This window comes from Nansenia antarctica (assembly GCF_963989245.1).
Source record: "Nansenia antarctica genome assembly, chromosome: 16".
NCBI lineage: Eukaryota > Metazoa > Chordata > Actinopteri > Argentiniformes > Microstomatidae > Nansenia > Nansenia antarctica.
This window is the reverse complement of record NC_137686.1, coordinates 14,720,661-14,741,397: the sequence shown is the minus strand read 5'-3', so window position 1 is coordinate 14,741,397 and position 20,737 is coordinate 14,720,661. Positions and strand designations below refer to the sequence as shown.

Sequence of the window (20,737 nt, the reverse complement as noted above, 5' to 3'; positions counted from 1 at the left end):
TACAGTAGATTCAGAATACACAGACAATTGAATTTCTTCATGTAGTAATTATTTGCAATACTTATTATTTATTGATCCCACAAAGCAGTCAAATACATACACCGAAAAAACACGGGTCTTCAAAACAACAAAATGGGCTCATACAAAACTGTCATTGTGTTCGAAGAATCATTCAAGAGCGATGACAGTTCCAAAAAGACCCAAATGGGGGAGTTTGTTGAGCCTAACCTTCATTGGGGGGATTTAGCGAGTGACACAATCTTTTCTTTGGGGCCTGACTACATTCTGCTAACAGCAGTATAGAATATGAAGAGCTCGGAGACGGATAGGAGAGCAAATAATTGCTTTTCCCAGGTATTCCCCCCATTGTTGAGGAGTGGAAGAGCGAGCCGGGGTTGAGAGGGCTTCTCTGGAGGTGTCCTTTTGACCCCGGGCCGATGCAGACACGCAGAGAGACGGTTTTGTGTCCTCAGACAGGGCTAGCTCCAGAGTCGGCAGGGCCAATTACACCCAGAGACAAAGGGCCTGAGAGGGGGGATGAGTGACGCGGAACAGGGCCCTGGCCGGGGCTGAGGCCACCAGGAGACTGGGAGAGAAGAGCACCCGACTGGAAACATGCTGGAGAATACATGGAACAGGGGTGGAGACACCGCTGGACTGGCCATACAATCTTTCTGCCCGCTGGCAGATGGGCCGCGCTAGATAGCTAGATAGCTCGGCCCTAAATAGCACGGCATCAACTAACGCTGAATCAAGCGGCGGCCCCCGTTTATACTAACACATGGGCTGGCCCAATCACATGCTTAGGCCCTGCTGTCCATCGGCCCCCTCCCCCACTCTGATCCCTCGGCCGACAACCCAAGTACAGTGTCATAGATAGATAGATAGACTTTATTTGTCATTGCTACAGTACAGGTACCAAACAACGAAATTTAGGAGGGGAGGCTCACCTGGTGTTTAGGAAAGGAAAAAGAAACACATTTTAGAAAAAGCATAGATGCATAAAATCACAAGAAGGTAAGGAGCTGGTTTACATCAATAAAGGCTATGTACACAATCCACTGTACTATACTGCACAGATAGTCAACTAGGGTTGTCATATTGCACAAGAAAGTCTTTTTTCACATTATTTTAAAGTGTCACAGTTTGCAGGCTTGAAAATGTACATGTTTGTGCCTCAGCACTAGCTGCCATACAATCCGTCCGGACTGTCCTGGGCCCAGAACTTAGGCCTTTTCTGTGTTCAGGGCCTTGACGGCCCTGTGGTAGAAGCTGTTCTTCAGTCTGTTTGTCTTAGCGGCCGGGGTCCTGTACCTCCTGTTCGAGGGCAGCTTGACAAAGTGTTCGTGCCCAGGGTGGGTCGGGTCCTTGGAGATCTTGGAGGCCCTCCTGAGACAGCGTGTTTTGTACAGCTCCTCCAGAGAGGGGAGGGGGGCGCCGGTGATCTTCTGTGCTGTTCTCACGACTCTCTGTAGCTCGTTTCTCTCCGCTGTTGTGCAGCTGTGGAACCAGTTGGAGATGCCGAAGGTGAGGATGCTCTCCACTGCGCCGTGGTAGAAGGCCACCAGTATCTCCTTCTTGTTGTGTTGTTTCCTGAGGCATCTCAGGGTGTATAGCCGCTGTTGTGCCCTCTTGATGGTGCCTTTAGTGTTGTCCTTCCAGGCCAGGTCATCCCGCATGTTGTGTCCCAGGAATCGGAGGGTTGAGACTATCTCCACGCTCTCTCCGTCGATGAGCAGGGGCAGGATCTCAGACTTTTTCCTCCTGAAGTCTACGATGAATTCCTGGGTCTTTGACTTGTTTAGCAGCAGGTTGTTAACCTTGCACAGCTTGCTCAATTGCTCTACCTCATGTTCGTAGATAAGATAGTGAAAGGGGGTGCCCAGAAAATTAGGGAGAAAAAAAGTAAGAAGCTAGCAGAGGATGCCTCAAAATGTCAGAAACTGACAGATATGTTCTCTGCATCGACTGTGGGGGCTAGGCCTACTACAGCTGCGGCTGCCACAGCAACATCTTTACCGCTAACTAACGTTAGCACTGATGTGCCGTTAGCAATTGAGGAGGAGACAGAGGACACAGCTAGAGAGGTAAGCAATGTTGTTACTTGGTTTTACAAAAGCAAAGTTATGTTAGTCGCTTGCATTGGCCAGATTAAGGGAGCAGCAGCAGAGAATGTCTTATGACTTATGCTAACCCGTACAGGCAGCATGATTGCATTGCGCTTCACCAGGACTTGGCTGGAATTCATGCACACACAATGATCTCTCTCGTGGTGTAACGTTAGTGCTGCTTGGCTGTGGACTCTATAGCTAACGTTAGATGGGGGTGTTCTGCATTTTGTTGCTAGCTAGCAAGTTGAGGTATCACTGTCACTGACATAAATGCAATACCAACAATGGGTGTTAATAATACTTTTTATTTGGAAAAAAAAGATATAAAAAAAAATCTACACTAGCCTAGTTCAGAACTAATGAATGCTTTTTATTGCATGGAGAAATAAAACTCATGCAGTCTGCAACCCAATAATGTTGTCTTGCAACCTTCCATTTGAAATGACTGGGCTTCTGGTGTAACATAATGCAATCATGCAGCCTGTGTGTACATGTAAATGAGAACTTTGCTGATTTTGACAACCAGTTAGTTTACTTCTCTGTCCATGTCTTGTTGAACCAGGTTGAGCTGCTGCTGCCCTCCCCAGAAAAGCAGAGTGTCAGGGAAAGAGAGGAAAAGGAGAGAGAAAAAGATGAAACAGAGGAAACAGAGTGCCACGTTCAGGACTTCAATTACTTTGCCTGTCCTGAGCCTTCCATGCTAGATCACTTTTTAGATTAGGTCGATAGATTTTTAGATTATTAGTCTTTCAGACTGCCAGCATGTTGATCGGCGGTGTCGGACCGATTGTGTTGGGCCGGTCTGAGCCACATGGCAGGGCCTAATTTTTGTCCCAGTCCAGCCCTGGGTGGAGATAGTGATTACCGAAGGTGGGTGGGTGGGTGGGGGTGTGAGGGGGTAGTGTGGCCCACAGTGCTATACAGTACAGCACAGGTTTTGCGACTGAACTTACTTGTCTCATGCACCTTCCTCACTTATTACACACACACACACACACACTTGCACACACACACTAGCACGCACGCACACACACACACACACACACACACACACACACACACACTCCACCTGAGTCCTTCTCCCTCTCCTGGCCCTGAGCCCCACCCCCCTCCTCCACCCCTCCATCCCTCCCTCCCTCCATCCCTCCCTCCCTCCCTCCCCATGGTCATCATTACAATAGCAAACTGCTGCTAACTGTGATCCTCATCTCATTAAGGGCCAACTAAACATTCATTAGCGCTGAATGCTATAAAACCTCTTAGCTACACCAGATACTGGGAAAACGTATGTACACAGGAATTAAACCGTGAGGTGTAAACAACAGCCGTTCTAACCCTGTCAGTATAACGCTAGTATAGACGTCTTTACACCACACCCTTGATCACACACATTTGTGTAAGTCTGCATTTGTTGGACAATAGCAACCCAAAACCAGGATTTTTTCTTATCTTTTTTTTTACAACAAAACAAATGAGATTTTTAAAAAATGTTTTAAGCCGAACATTCATTAAAGCTATGGTTGACACCTGGACACACTCAGTGGCTTGTGTGACCCCTTGCACTCAGAGCAGGTGGGTCAACCAACACGGAATAGAACTCCAAAATAACGTAGCTGGTCCCAAAAAAATAGATTGAAGTTTTCAAGTTCTATTGTTACGTCACATTACACAAGTGTAAGAGAGTTACATTCGCAGGCTTCAGTTCCTGACATTTCTTTTTAGTAGTATTTAATTAATTCAGGGCTAGGCTAGACAAATTCGGCCTAAGCCTTCATCAGTGTCCTCCACACTTCACGACACACAGCCCAGACAGTTACACCAGAGTACCCCACCAGACTATTAAACATCTCAGGCGTCTGTCTACCCTCAGGAAGAGGGTGAATTACTGATTACAGACAGTGTTATTGCTTTTTCTTTTTCCCATGATTATCCCGGGCTAGTATTTGTTCCTGCTTCCTCCCTGACACGACCACGGGCCTCACCTCCTTTGATTTGACAGAAAAAGGTACTTCTGTGCCTCTGTGTTGCTTTTCCATGTCATGCAAGGCAGCGTATTTATATTAGATAGCGGCAGTGGTGGCGGCGGTGGTGGTGGTGGTGGCGGTGGTGGGTTTCCCCCTCTCTCTCTGCTCTCTCTGTGATGGAGGGTAATTACTATTCTGGAGTCGCCAGATTAGATTGTAATTGATTTGAGAAGTGGCTTGACTGAAACTACAGTGGGACGGGAAGACAAACAGGGGGGAAGGAGGAGGGGGGGGGGGAGACAGGGCCATCAACTGGGGGGTAAATAAAGATTTAAACATGGCTCTTATAGTCTCGTAGTCCTAACCAACCACTTCTGGGGACTTTATCATGCATCTAGAGAAAGAGGGGGGGGGGGGAGGGAGGGAGGGAGAGAGAGAGAGGGAGAGAGAGAGAGAGAGAGAGAGAGAGAGAGGGGGAGGGAGGGAGGGAGGGAGAGAAAGAGAGAGAGAGAGAAAGGGAGAGAGAGAGGGAGAGAGAGAGAGAGAGAGAGAGAGAGAGAGAGAGAGAGAGAGAAAGAGAGACATGGTCAGCAGGCTTTTGTAAGATTGAAGAGGGTGTGTGTGTGTGTGTGTGTGTGTGTGTGTGTGTGTGTGTGTGTCTGTGTGTGAGTCTGTGAGCGTGTCTGTGTGTGTGTGTGTGTGTGTGTGTGTGTGTGTGTGTGTGTGTGTGTGTGTGTGTGTGTGCGCGCGTGTCTGTGTGTGCGTGTGTCTGTGTCTGTGTGTGGCGTGAGTGTGTGCGTCAATCAGGGGTGGAGTCGATTTTTGATAACTGTGACTAAGCCATAAAACAAGGTCACAGTAATATGGGGTGGATTGTCATTCTGACAATTAAACTGCTTTGATGTGGAAGATCTTTTCTGCCAGCTCTGTGGCTGTGTTACTGGTGTAAGATTTAGTTACTGTAATGAAGAGTCTGCCCCCATTCAGAGAAAGAGACACATTTTAAATTAAGCCTCCGGACAAACATTTATGAAGACAAATTAGCCTCCATTTTAGATTTTTCTAAAAAAAAATCAAATATATCCAGGAAGAAGAGGCTTCGACTCTGTCTGCCAAACTGCAATCTTCCTAATTGTGTTTAGAAAACAAGAGGAGACTTCCTCTTCTTGAACACAGACACACACAAAAGGAGAAATGTGACTCCACCAGCGATCCTCTCTCTCTTTATCTCTCTATTTGGCTTAAATTGTCACGGGCTGATATTGTGTTTGATCGAACAAGATAGGAGGACATCACTGTTGAGCTTTGTTTGGCGGGTAACGTTGTGATCAACTATGTTGGCGCGTATTTTGGCATGAGGACATTTTCAAATGTCATCCAAATGTTGTTTCAAAACATCTTGAAACACAGATGTTAAATAGGGCCTTGTAAACTGAAGTCGTTGACATTATTCGTAGTTTGTTTGCGTGGTTTCAGTAGGTCATATATCAATATGTGAGCTTATGAATGATAAGGTTCTATCTCCATTTTGGGTAGTTCAGAGATATTGAGCATCAAAGTTTTTACATTCCATTATGTTTTGTGAGATGGAACCTTTGTATTTTATGAATTACTAACTCAAAAATGTCAACATTTTAAAAATAACACCACACAGGCATTAATAAACACCTAATGGATCAGATTATGTACAAAACTCAATTTTGACAAAAATGGAGATAGAACCTTATAATTCTAACGTCACGATATATCAACCATCAGGTGGCCGTAATGTGTTGGAGTGGAGTGTGCTTTGGGCTGCCGTGCAGGAACGTGTGCTGCCCTCGGAGTGAAAGTGAAGGAAGAGAGAAGAGAGAAGAGAGGGCAGTAACAGTCTTTCCTCAGGAAACGAACTCCATTTCCAAGTTGGCACCAGACTCAACGCTCTCTCCGGAATCTGATTTGCGTAGGACGTTTAAAAATAACGGGGTATAAAGGCACGAGCACACTGTAGGAAGCGGTTCTCTTGCAGGGCAGTCTGCAAGATGCCAATTGACTACAACCGTTTAGACATGTCTCGTATTTGGTCAATAAACGTGTAATCATTTGATGTTACGAACTCGTATGTCATATTGTAAATGGAAATAATATAAATGTTCTTGACACAGAGCCAATAGAGTGTGCAGCAGTGTTTATATGATTTATTTCGTGCATGGAAAATCAAAATGCATGGCTGGTTCTGCGCACAGGCCAACTTGATGTGTTCATAAAGCGGGCCTTATTTTTTTACGTTTTACTACTAAAACCCGAAGTTCATTAAATCCAACAACCAACAAGAAATATCTCGACAGCGTATTCCTCTATTTGCAGCAGATTTAGCTTTAGGGATTCTCGAATACTAAATCGAATGCAACCGGTCATCATTTGCATGAGAATGGAGAGAGAGAATGGGCTTGTTTACGCTAAGATCATTAAAGAACGTGTAACCTCTTTGTTTACCATCAAGATTAAAAACGTGTTTCGATCGTCCTGAGAGATGACACTGGTTCAAACGTATTTGTTTAAATGTTAAACAACTTGGGATCACGGTGAGACAAATTAATGATATTGCCAATTGAGATTAGGATGCCAATGTGTTTGTGTTCGTGCAGGTGTGTTGGACGGGTGGAACGAAACTCCAGAAGAAATTGTACATTTCACTTGCAAAATAACGCATTATTCTTACATTACACTTCATGCGTTTTAGGTCAGCTATGAGCCATTTAAAACAAGGTCCACATTAAACATGTAGCCAACACAATAAAACATTGTCCAACATTTGCTATAATGTTTAATATAGAGTGTAATAAACCGAATGCCAATCTATAGGCACAATGGAGTTTAGACATTCTAATCACACTAAATCTAAATATATTTGATATTAGATTATACTTTATGGCAAGTGTGGCAGGTTTGGTGTCGCCCTCTGTGGTTATATTCGAGGAGGGGATCATTGGGTTCCTTAATGAAGCACGGACAATTCCTGCTGTTTTACAATGAATAGTGCCATGAATTTAAAATTAAACATGTCATAAGTACATTTTCAAGTCTCCACGTCTTGAGGTGACCACAATCTACTCATTGTAGATTATACTCTATTTGTATTAATTAATAGTCTGATTTATTTATGGATCAAAACATAACGCCAATGTTTAAAGGCATCGACATCATATTCCTTCAGTTGTGGGCCATAATGTTAAAAATAATAACCTCAAAATAAAGGCCCAAATATACACATTCTATTGTGAAATCAACCATTATGATCGTGACAGCTGTCTTGTGCAAACATACTGTCTAGGTCAGGACAAACATACTAAAATGCTCCACATGCGTTTAATAGGCCTTACTACTCCTGTTTTTCTAAACCAAACAAGGACAACTAATGATCAAAATGTTTGATAAAAGATTACGTTATTGTCCATGATGTGAAAAAGAAAAAAAATCTATCTAGCAAAGAAAAGAGGCATTACATTGGCTTTTGGTGACAATAAAGGACACGTAATAGGCCTGGGTGTAATTTGACTAACGGACACGCCCCCATGGGGCCGCCTATAATAGCCTGACTGAGCGCTCGTCTGGAGTCGCGTCTTCGCCTTGGACGTTTCTGGATGTGTTTGGATAGACCTTTCTGTTCTTGTTTACCTTACTGAATTCCAACAGGCATAAAGTTAAAAACTGCCTTTTTACAATGGCTCTCGCTGATGCGATGCTGCCGTCGATCACTTCGTTCAGCACTCAGACACTGGACGAAAAGCAGTCTGAAATTGTTCATGTAAGTGTCATCTGATGTTTTCTTTATTTTTATTCTAAAAAAAGCAATTGCAATACTGTTGTTGTTGTTGTTGTTGTTGTTATCGTTTATTACAGTAACTGGCTTGTTGTTGATTGCAAAGTTAAGTATGTTAAGAGATTATTCGATAAACCTATTTCAAGTAAAGAAAAGATGAACACATTATTGGAAAGCGATTGTTGACCGACGCAATTAATTAACTCATATTTCCTATCTTGTTTAGATGTGGAAGTTGAACGACTGTGATATGAGCGCGACAGGTGGCGACCTGAAACCCCTCATTGAAGTCGAGTTCAGCATCGTTGAGTCTCCTGCAGTAAACCACCGGGATGAGGACGATCTTGGGAAATTCTTGGATTTAGAATTCATTTTATCCAATACTATCGGACCCGAGGTTACCGGGAACAGCACCTCGTCTCAGCAGCCTTGCTCTTACTCACTACCGGAGTCCCCTGAGAGCTGCGGCTCCAGCGAAGGCCCTCACTCCACACCCACCTACGGGAACTTCAGCACGAGTCCCGGGCACAGTCACAGTTTGGTGGCGGAGCTTCTGACTCCCGACATGAACTACCAGACCGACTCACTGAATCCCGACTACATTGTCAAGCCTGTCGCTGACAGGCGGGAGTACACTGAGCTGCGTGCTGCCCCTGGCCATCAGCAAGTGACCAACCCTCACCCGATGGGATACAAAACAAAGATTGAACCCACTGAACAGTCGTGCATGATGGCGACGTCGAGTGACTTTATGGGACAGATATACGAGCAGAAACACATGCGCGCCCTGCACCCAGACTTTGCGCACCACCAACCCGCTGCTATGCAGGGGTACGCTGCGTCCCAGACCATGCAACACACCGGTGTGTCCCGGGATGGGATGGCGCGCAAAGACACATGTCACCAGGGGGACATGAACTCGCATCACCACCACCCTCACATGGCCCATCCGCATCAGTACGCGCCATACCCACCGCAGTATCTGCACCACCCAGGTGCGCCTCAGTTCCACGGTCAATACGGCATGTTCAGGGATCCTCCGCGGGTGCACCACCCGTCCATGCCGGGGGTCATACTGACCCCTCCGTCGTCGCCCCTCCTGGACTTCTACGTGCCAGAAGAGTGCAAGCCCAAGCGGGGTCGCCGGACCTGGGCCAGGAAACGCACGGCGACGCACAGTTGCGAGTTCCCCGGCTGTGGAAAGACCTACACCAAGAGTTCGCATCTGAAGGCGCACATGAGAACACATACAGGTAATTTAGAATTGTCCGTTTTTTTTTTTTACTGGAATATGCTATGTATTCGGCTCATCATTCAACAGCATTCAACTTGATCTTGTCTTGAAACTCTTACAATTCTTATAATCACCATTTTACGCACAGTATTAAGCTAACTATTATCACAATTTTACGCACAGTATTACGCTAACTATTATCACCATTTTACGCACAGTATTAAGCTAACTATTGTCCCTCCATCATCAACAGGTGAGAAACCATACCATTGCAACTGGGAAGGATGCGGTTGGAAATTCGCGAGGTCTGACGAGCTGACGCGTCATTACCGTAAACACACCGGACACCGGCCCTTCCAGTGCCACCTGTGTGAGAGGGCCTTCTCCAGGTCAGACCACCTGGCCCTCCATATGAAGAGGCATATGTAAACAGACAAACTAAAGACACATGGATTTTTTTTTTTATCTCCAACGTTTTGTATCATATGGTTGCTGAACATGTCATGTAAATATGCCACGTGTACATATGATCATTATTTTTTCTAAATTATGTTAGTGCAGTATTTAAAAAAGGAGGGCCCCTTCTCTTTCCTCCGCATAAATTATTGATGGTTGGTGACTGCCTTTCGTTACTGATTTGACTACTTTACGAAACAACATAACGACTGTGGGCAGGACCCAGGATTTTTTGTACAAACATTCAAATGAACATTCCTTGTTTCCCATATCCTGCATCATTTTGATACTTTCGCATCAGGTCAGGGTTTTTCTTTATTTTCCATTTGTATTCTACATTTTTGTTGTTTACAGTTCAGACCAAGAATATAAGACTTGTTTTCTATAGTTTTTACAATAAAATATTGTATATTTCATAAATATATCTGATCGTTTCACGATTTAATTGTTTGAAGGCTTACCCTGCTTCTCAAAAGGGCTCAGAACAGGTACTAAAACACTGTTTTTTTAAAAAAAATGTTTCATACATTTTGTATTTTACGATGCTGAAGTTGTAAGGATGTATCCTTTAAAACCGAATAGATACTTGAAACTGCAGTCAAAATATTCAAACGCTTGAAAACCCCAACATTTATTTCACTCTCAGTGCAATAAGTGTACAAGAATTTCGATTGCTTTTACCTTTATCAAAACAATTTTCTTTTTACATAAGTGTTAGAGAGCTCTGTTTAAAGGTGTTTTATGAAAAATAAAATGAAATGAAAACGAAACACTGTAATACATGTATTCCTTCAAAATGTGACAAAACAATTATTGTGTTGATGAAGAACCCACGCTTGTTTAGTATAATTTATTTATTAGCTGAACATAAAAGAGAGAAAGAATAAATAACAAGATGACACAGGGACCCAACGGGGCAGTTTCCCTGACGCAGATTAAGCCCTGGACTAAATAGCATTTTCAATAATAATAATTTAAAAATCTCCATTATGGATGCGTTTTAGTACAGGTTTAGGCTGCATCTTTGTCCAGAGGACCATGCTAAAAGCAGATCCCCAACCTTCAAAACAGAAAGAAGAGTTTTTTTCAGAAGACGTTGCATTCATATTGCCAACGCATATTGATGATCTTCTACTGAGTTTCCAAAGTGCTTTCATAATGATATTCGTAACACTTCATGTGGCAGGAGGCATGACTGTGGGGCATAGCCGTGCCTTCAATGCATGTGGACACAAAACAACGAGGATATGCTGCTGATACTGCTTGTAGCCTATATTTTAAAATGATTTATTTTTGTTTCGGAATTGGTACGGTAGGCCTATGTCATTTTAAATGTATTATTTATTTATTTTATTTCTAACACAACCTCGAGATATATTATATAGCCTAGATGTATGTACACCAAGTCTACTAAAACGCATTTTGACTCTTGTATTCCTATACAATAGCAAGTCTGAGGGATGTGTGGACATCATGTAGGCCTATGTCTTGACCTCGTGGTTAACACAAGACCTTGTCCTTACCGTGACACAAACATAGCAAATGTCTCCCTCTGCTGTTCATTTAAACAACTTACATGCATTGCATTATTGCCTGCGCTCTGTAAAGATACAGCCAACCTTCTGCGCGTTTGCAATGACCATGTCCATGTATCATCATGCAACTAAACAGGTGACCTACAATAAAGCAGTCCCACGTGTGAGAACAGAGTTCAGAAGGGTCATGGGCTGCGTTTCATTCCAGAAGGTTGTTCCCTCCAATCGGTCGGGTGTAAGATATTACGGTTAGGGTTGTGGTTTAGTGTAGGGTCGTCCCAAGGATCACCTTTAAAATCCATCCATATTATATAGCCTATTAGTCCTAAATCTGTGTATAAGGTTCAGAATAGTGATGGGGGATGCGTTTCATTCCAGAAAGTTGATCCCTCCAATAAGCCTCTGTTCCCCTTCACAGATCTGAAACATACATCGAAAAGAGAAAGAAAGAACATTATTAACATCAGGCTATTTTATATTAGGCTATGCCCAGGGATGAAGTTTAACTCTCTCTGGCACTCAGTTCATTATTCCCATTCAATTTGCTTGGGTTTGTTTTGATCTGAATCCACACAGGTTACAGAGACAGACCGTATTCCAATTACTGATGATATCATCACCGAGGTTATCGTGGTGGGAACAATTCGACCTGGTAGCCCACCTGGGTCTACGTGAATATATACAGGTGCAACTCAAAAAATTAGAATATCATGCAAAAGTTCATTTATTTCAGTAATTCAACTTAAAGGGTTAAGATATTATATAGACTCATTACATGCAAAGCGAGATATTTAAAGCCTTTATTTGTTATACATTTGATGATTATGGCTTACAGCTTATGAAAACCCCAAATTAAATATCTCAGAAATGTTTAATATTACATGAAATCAATAAGAAAATGATTTTAAATACAGAAATGTCAGCCCTCTGAAAAGTATAATCATGCATATGTACAATGCAATGAGTCTATATAATATTTAAGTTTAACCCTTTAAGTTGAATTACTGAAATGAATGGACTTTTGCACGATATTCTATTTTTTTTAGTTGCACCTGTATATAGACAGAGTATATGCCGTAGCCTTCCTTCCTTCTCTGAATTGATCCTGTGACTTATCCTATATGAACAAAGCGCTGATCTGAAGTCAGATATGTATGTTAAAACAGTACAGGAGGTGCAGGATCAGTCAATACAACCAGTGGATACACTGACCTGGGATCTGTGAGCTGGAGAGAGGAAGAAAAAGGGGGAAGTCCTACACATGTAGTCACATGCTCAAGCCCAGCTCAATCAGCTGACTTCCCTCTTCTGATGCTGCCAGGTTCCCCTGCTCCGAAACAGTCTCGTGTGATTATTCGGATTAATTAATCGACATTGGTTGTAGCCTGATCGAGGCGTTGATCGAGGAGAGCTGATTACAGGTCACAGGTCTCCCGTGTTGATGCTTCTGTCTCTGATGATGAACGGACACGCCATCCTCTACACCGGGGTCACTCTGGCCTTCTGGACCACCATCCTCTGCGTCGGTGAGACCCCCCGATCCATCGGTGTTTGGTGTTTTAATGTTGATTCGATAGCTGATCATATGTGTCGTTTTAATTCATTTATTGTGAAGTACCTGAATCACCTGCCTCGTTTAAGCGGCTAGCCGCAGTGTGGGGTTCAGTCTAATTGCTGGAATGGAATGGAACTTCATGTCATTTCTGGACCCGATCTTAGCTCAACTACATTGTATTATTAACGAAGGTTTCACATTATATTTTTATTGTTGGGCGACTGTTTCAGGTGGTTGTGACGATTACACGATGCACACATCTGGTACAACGTTGTGATCATAATAACACCATGGGACACTACAGGGAACGTCTCCTGTTCCAGGGAGTAGTCAGGCCCAAGGCGCTAGCTGGGTTAGCTAGTTAGCTAGCCGGTTACATCAACTACTGTACGCCAGCGAACTGGATTTGCGTTGACTGCTGGTGAAACCGGTTTGTTAGCAGCTGAATATAGTGCCTCTGACGTTGGGCAGATGGTTTATGTACAATTCATAATGACACTAGCTAGCATTGTTAAATTCAGTGCTAGCTAGCTGTCTATGCCTGGCTATCGGCTGCGTTCGTACATTCGCTCTGTGAGCGCCGGAGCGCACACTGGGTTCAACGTCATAAAGGGACCAAGTAATTTCATTGGACAAGAGGCATTCCATGAGTGCTGATCAAGATTCCAGAGCGAATTGACGAACGCAGCCTGGGTTAGCTGGCTAGTTGGCCACACTCTGAGCAGAGTCAGGAATAGGGAACTAAAAAAGGTTCTCACGTGAGGGTGAGCTATCACACTTATACTCCATGACACTTTGTCATATCTGTGACACATTTTTGTGCCCTTGTCTCCACTGGCTAATAATCATGTGGCTGTGTGCAGTAGTTTATGTAACCTAGACCGGTTTATGTAAAGGGAGAGGGTTGATGTCTGCTTGGGGATTGAGCAAACATTGACAGATGCAAACTGACGCACGCACACACACACACACACACACACACACACACACACACACACACACACACACACACACACACACACACACACACACACACACACACACACACACCTACACACACCCACACACACAGACACTCTCCCTCCCTCCCTCCCTCCACTCACGACTACTCCGATTCTGAGTCAGAATGCACAAGTCCCCCAAATATTGGAAGTGTTTGGTATATTTTACATTTGCATAACTGGTGGCGTTCTTATTCATTTCCAGGTCTCTGCTATACAATTTTCGACCTTGGATTCCGTTTTGATGTGGCATGGTGAGTAGTAAACCTGTGTTGGACCAGGTACCTCAAGCTGCTCACTGTGCTCCCCAATTCAAGCCAGGGGGGGTTGCTAGAGAAATGTGCACACTGCAAGTCCCGAAGGATGCATGGCTACACAGAAATATTGGAGCATGGTTGATGCCTGTCTCTCTCTCTGTCTCTCTCTGTATCTCTCTTTCTCTCAGGTTTTTGACGGAGACCTCACCCTTCATGTGGGCGAACCTTGGGATCGGCTTGGCCATCTCCCTGTCTGTGGTAGGCGCTGCCTGGTGAGTGCATTTCCCGCTGGGCTAGGTTATCTCCACACGACAACATCCCCACATCTATGTGCATTATCCAAAGCGACTTTGAATAAATACATTTGCCTAAGTAAGTGAATCATCTATCCGTCATCAGTCATCGCAAGAAAAAGTAATCTATGCTCAGGCCAGAGGCGATTGTCTAGTCAAAATGCTAGATGAAGGAAGATCATTTACTTTATTAGAGAAACTCTACATGGGGGTAGAGGGGACGGAGAGGCAGGGACATTTAAGGTGTAGCATTATTTAAACTTGCATGTGCCTACAATTTTAGTTTTGCTATTGAATGTTTGCGTTCTTGTTTTACAGGGGCATCTACATCACGGGCTCCAGCATCATCGGCGGTGGAGTGAAAGCTCCACGAATCAAAACCAAGAATCTGGTCAGGTGGGCCAATGAGAGATGAGCTGAGCAGCCATGATTGGCTGTTTCCCATGCATGCTGCATGTTGGCGTAAAACTTCATATGCAGACATTTTTAAACATGCTATTACTGTGTAAGATATAGTAAGATATGTTATTACTGTTTTATAAGCTGGTGTGCTGTCTCATTCTGTCTGCAGTATCATCTTCTGTGAGGCTGTGGCCATTTACGGGATCATCATGGCGATTGTCATCAGTAACATGGCGGAGGTAAGGGTGACACTGCTGCTCAACAGTGACGTTTATTTCGTTGATTTTAGTTTTAAAGCACATTTAAAGTGCATTTTCACCAAGGTCTCAACATAAAAATGTACACCATTTTCACCATTCATCACATAAAAAACCAAACGCATTAACAAAACGCCTCGCATAAATAAAAGCCTATGGGTACACAAGGCGGGAAGGCACAGGGGAAGAGGGAGTTGCTAGGGGCAACGGTGTGCAACTCTAAAAAGGTGGGTCTTTGAGGTTAGTCTTCAAAGTGGTAACTGTCGCCAACCCCTTTATAACAAGGGCAGGCAGGCTTTTCCACAGAAGTGGCACTCGATAAGAAAAAGCCCTCCCTCCAGCTGTTTTCCTCTAGCTTCCTTCCTCTCAAGCAGTGTGTTTGGGGTAGCAGGTGCACGTCGTGGCCTTGGGCCACCTGAACGGGACGACTGTCCTGACTGTCCTGCTTTAGCCAGCTATACCACCGAATAGCTAACAATTCGCCGTCATGGCACGAGCCCCTGGGACTGAGTTGACCAATTCAGCTCACTTACATAAACATAATAGAGCGATACTAAGCCTGGCTGAAGTTGTTTTGTGGGTATATTTGCTCCAGTTATACATCGATGTTTCATTCCATCGATAGTGGTCTGTGCCTACATCTCAGACATTTTAAATACCCGTTATTAAAACTGTGCTTCTCCCGTTGTAGAACTTCACTGGCACTACACCTGAGACTATTGGAGCCAGGAACTACCAAGCAGGTAAGAAAACACCATAGGCCTCGCAGTATTGATGTTGGATGTTGACTGGAACTCGCAGGATGTAGACCGGCATCAAAATGAATGTCAGCTATCTGAAGTGTGTGTGTGTGTGTGTGTGTGTGTGTGTGTGTGTGTGTGTTTGTGTGTGTGCTGTCAAATAGACAGCCTCTCTCTACGAACCAATATTTGCTCGACAGTTTATCACTTGCAGTTTCTCGCTAGTACACAGAAATCTGCCAGGGGAGGTAATATTGCATTGTCATTCACTAACTGAGGTGTCTGTGTGTGTGTGTGTGTGTCTGTGTCTGTGTCTGTGTCTGTGTGTGTGTGTGTCTGTCTGTGTGTGTCTGTGTGTGTGCGCGTGTGTGTGCGCGCGTGCGTGTTCTCTGTCTCCAAACAGGGTACTCCATGTTTGGCGCTGGTCTGACCGTGGGCTTCTCCAACCTGTTCTGTGGCATCTGCGTGGGCATCGTGGGTAGCGGGGCGGCGCTGGCCGACGCCCAGAACGGAAGCCTGTTCGTCAAAATCCTCATCGTGGAAATCTTCGGCAGCGCTATCGGGCTGTTCGGAGTGATCGTAGCCATCCTGCAGGTAACTGATTGGCTGTTTGAACACGTCGTTTGTCCGGTTATTGGTTGGTTTGCAAATTGATGATGCCATCTGAGGGGTAGTGGTGGCCTAGTGGTTAGTGACTGGTGATCAGAAGGTCATGAGTTCAAATCCCACCTGGGAACACCACCACTAGTGTGGCCTTGAGTAAGGCCCTTAGCCCTAAGTTACTCCAGGGAGACTGTCCCTGTAACCTCTAGTTGTAAGTCGCTTTAGATAAAAGCGTCTGCTAAATGGTAGAAATGTAAATGTAGATCATATATGTACAGAACTTGGTTGCAGCGGATGTGTAACTTGGCATGATGTTGTTGTTGTTGTTGTTGTTTACATTTAGTGTTGTTCCGATACCATTTTTTGATCCCGATCCCGATACCGATACCTGACTGTGCAGTACTTGCCGATACCGAGTACCGATCCGATACCACGGCGTTTGAAAAAACAAAACAAAAAAACATGTTTTTAGGCATTCCAAGTTCAGTCTGTACAGTTTGCAGACGTGAAGTGGCCAGTGGGGAATGCTTGAAGTGGCCGATGATCTTTCTCCCATTGGCCAGCGCGTCGCACACACTCCGCTGTGACAGTAGGCCTTCCTGCACCACTAATGCATTTGTGTTCTGTGTTCTGCATATGTAAACAATTCAAACAAACATAGAGAAAACTTCTCCTCGGGAGAAGGAAGGAGGCAGGAAGTACCTGCCGCACGGAGACACACAGACAGAGAGAGAGAGAGAGAGAGAGAGAGAGACGGAGAGACGGAGCGCCACAACAGCAGATCCCGAAAGGGGGTGTGGCGCGGAGACGGAGCCGAGAACTATCCCGAAAGGGGAACAGCTGGGCGGGACTCGGAGAAGCGGCCGCGCGCCAGTAGTGTTCTATCGGACATTATTATTATTATTTGAACTCTCTCCAGCACGCCGGTGGCGGTGCTAGACTGTGCAGCCGAAATAAATATCGATTAAGGTCGATATGTTTTTCCTGTAAAATTTGTAAAATGTGTCCTATCTTGGCTGTGGGTTGTATCGCTTTAAGCGGAGTGGCGTAGTCTATATGTCTGAGGGCTGCGTTGGTAAAAGTCGCTCTGGGAAACTGATCGGCACTCGTGGAACGCCTCTTGTCCAATCGGATTCCTCGGTCCGTTTATGACGTCGGAGCCCAGTGTGCGCTCCGGCGCTCTCAGGGGGACTTTCCGAACGTTGCCCCGGTAGCATAGCTTAGCTTGGGCTCTGAGCAGCTGGAAGGGACAGCAGGTTACCTGAGGTAAGCCTCGCCGCTCCACCGCTCCTCTCCTCGACAACCACAGTTGCGTGTTTGTTTTTCCGCGATAGTGAAAGTGTGGTATCGGGTGTTATTATTGTTAGTACTCGCCGATACCGATACCAGCATTTTTGTGCGTATCGGTGGCCATGCCGATACTAGTATCGGTATCGGAACAACACTATTTACATTCAATCTTATGTTTCCTTTTCTTTCAGACGTCAAAAGTAAAAATGGGTGATTAGAAGAGGTTGATCCACAAGATCAAGATGACAAGATCTACGGAAGACGATGCTGGAGGAGGAGGAGGAGAAGAGGAGGAAGGAGAAAAAGAAGGATGGATTATGTAAATACATAGTAAATTATTTAAATGTTTTTTTTCCCGTCTGTGATTGTTTTTAACCATCCTTTGCTGAAGAGTGACACATATCTGCACCATTTTGTCTTAAAGGAACACTAGGGTGCGGTTAGTATGAACTGCTGGTGTTTCAAGACAAACCCCCCCCCCCCCCCCTCATTTTCGGAACAGAATAAACATACTCGCCGCAGTACTCGTAAGATAACAATAATAATCGCTCGCAAAACTTTGTGGTACTGCCTCATATACTTTTATCGTTGGGTCATATAAATCCCAATCAAAATGGCCACCAGACAGTAAAGCGGAATCATAATCTTTTTAGTAGTGGGATCATCTCTTTTACTCTCTCGTCCTTCACTGAAGAAATAATGAAATGCCACTATTGTGTAACATCTGCAGTACCAACTTCTCTGGTCTGACAGGCATACGGTGTTTCTGGTGTCATTTTGAGTTGTGAACAATGCAGCTGTTTTCTTTTTATCACATGGGAAGTGAAAATGTCAACAATGTTGTAATAATCTGTATTGGATGGCTGTATAATACGTGCAGAGTGGTGAACTGTTTGTATGCGTATGTCGTGAATAAGTATGTTATAACAAATCCAATGGTTCTATATGTTGCTGACTAAGACCCTGCGTCAGTTAAATTGACTACGTATTGTTTATATTTTCATGACCAATGGTGGTGTTCAATGAACAAACGTGCTGTAAATTAATCTTTGTCATTGATCAAAAAATGTTCACTGTTGTCAGTCATCTGATATTGGTTGATTTGATTTGAAATCATCTTTTCATTTGTGTTGACCTAATTTTGGTAGGCACTCTTCAGTTCTGATTGGTTAAAAATGAGAATATAGTAAATCGGTGTGTATGTGGGTGTGTGTGTGTGTGTATGTGGGTGTGTGTGTGTGTGTACATATAAAGGGCACATGTCTCTTTCTCTGTGAAGCATGAGGATGTTTACCATTCTGTCTACCTTAGCTTTGTTTGTCTGATTTTTGTTTTTGTTTATTTTGAAGCAAGTGGTCTTTATTACAGTTAACTGTAGCTGAATATAACAACAACAACAACAACACTGTATCTGAATTCAAGTGACCATAGGTTCTGTCCGCTCTATCTCAGGTCTCCAAACCCTGTAAACGATCTCTTGTTGGAGAGTGAGAAATGTCACGTTTTCCTCAAGACCAGCTACCCGTCCTTGTACATGTCCTGTTTTGTTTTTGTTTTTAAGTCTTCTTCTGTCTTTGTGTGACTTTGAGCAACTTTGTGTAACTTTGAGCTTTGAATGATCGAACCTGTTGTCGTCCTACTGCTGTAAATGGTCTGACCCCCCCCCCCCCCCCCCCCCAACATAAATAACAACTTCTTCAGACTGTTTGGCCTTTTCTCTAATAGTCTGATCACTTAGTTAGAAACTAAACCGATTTCCCCACCAGTGTTATTGCCAGTCCCTAGCAACGGCGAGACAACAGTGTCTTGTAACACACTTAACTCAAGCCCTTAAAAGTACAAAGTTGTCCTCGTAAGACTGGAAAACCAGTTTGTGTGTATTTGTATCAATGCGTATGACATCAGCATGCCATGGATCTAACACTGTTCTATGTTTTTTTGGTGTTTTTTTTCTCGGTTTGGTTTGAAGAATGTACAGGGTCATGGTCTGTCCTCATCCATGCAAAATATATATTTTGAATAGCCCTCATGGCATGAGCCACAAAGCAACATTTGGACTAGTATTTGAAGTGGTACCCCTTTCATTCAACCTATCCCCTGGGGCATATTCCATCAATGTCGCTAAAGGAAAATCCAGGCTAATTTTGATATATAAAAATAATCCTGGATTTTTCCTTTAGCGACGTTGATGGAATACCCCCCTGGTTACTTTCGAGCATTCCTTAAATGGACCTAGATGTCATGCAGAAGTGTCCAACCCCGTCCTAGAGGGCCTCCTTAAGGACGCGATTAACTTGAGGGGGGTAATATTTGTATTCTAAATGTACCTGTTCTTGTTTAGGGGCCAGTTTCCCATTGACAGTGTATTTTAGTGCCCCAGGGCGTGGCTTAACCTGTGTCTGGGAACTTAATCTGTGTCTGGGAACTGGGTACTGCTTGAGAGGTCCAGGTAACCATGACAGCATATTATGGCATTGGGGCCCTCTAGGGCTGTGGTTGGACACCTCTGTGGTAGTTGGTGTGTATCATTCCATGTAAAGGAAGGATCTAGAAGACCATATGCCTCTATGGCTTCGGTGACTGTGTTTAATATGTTGATGTGTTTGGTGAAACCCATTGTTTTTGACATGATGTGTAAAAGTGGCTCCTTTTGACTTCATTATTGTCCTTGAAAGAATAAAATATTCCAACCACATGTACAGCTGCTGTTGTTGATTCCAGCCTGATTATTTCATGTGGTTCTGTTGAAATGTACACACACGCACACACAGGCTTGCAAAGTGTTATTTTGACAAAGGCACCACTTACGTAAAATGTCTTGTGAACATATCAGAAGACACGAGTCAGTGGCAAACCTAATAAACTACCCTATATGTGTGTCATTGCAATGCAGTTGTTTACATCAGAAAAACAGACAATTCCAACTACGTGTTGTCGTGGACCTGCTCTCTCTAATAAGGTACAAGTGGATGTTTTTCATCTAGGCCTGCCCCCATGTGAAACATCCATCGACAATAGCCTGTTGGACACAGCCATAATTGACATAAAAGTGAAATGCTTTTGCATCTTCTTCCTAGTTCAACAACAGTCGACAACAATCAACAAATCAGCAATACAATATAATAATACAGAGAGAACAGGGCGTGGCCGGGTGTCCCTGATGATCTTTCTAGCCTTCCTCCTTCCTGCACCTCTCAGAGTAAAGGTCCTGAATGTCTGGTGGTTTGTGGCCTGTGA

General features: G+C 44.1%; 2 protein-coding genes across 2 annotated transcripts; both read left to right on the top strand.

The window, feature by feature from the left end:
• Positions 1-7,728: 7,728 nt before the first annotated feature.
• Positions 7,729-10,285, top strand: klf17 (Kruppel like factor 17). The gene is made up of 3 exons (XM_080546728.1): positions 7,729-7,862; positions 8,104-9,130; positions 9,365-10,285. The coding sequence occupies exons 1-3, from the start codon at positions 7,779-7,781 to the stop codon at positions 9,538-9,540; spliced, it is 1,287 nt and encodes a 428-aa protein (XP_080402854.1). The 5' UTR covers positions 7,729-7,778; the 3' UTR covers positions 9,541-10,285.
• Positions 10,286-12,410: 2,125 nt separating this feature from the next.
• Positions 12,411-20,188, top strand: atp6v0b (ATPase H+ transporting V0 subunit b). Its single transcript, XM_080546476.1, has 8 exons — positions 12,411-12,628; positions 13,864-13,912; positions 14,104-14,187; positions 14,527-14,604; positions 14,780-14,849; positions 15,559-15,610; positions 16,011-16,201; positions 17,692-20,188. The coding sequence occupies exons 1-8, from the start codon at positions 12,544-12,546 to the stop codon at positions 17,716-17,718; spliced, it is 636 nt and encodes a 211-aa protein (XP_080402602.1). The 5' UTR covers positions 12,411-12,543; the 3' UTR covers positions 17,719-20,188.
• The last annotated feature ends 549 nt before the right edge of the window (positions 20,189-20,737 follow it).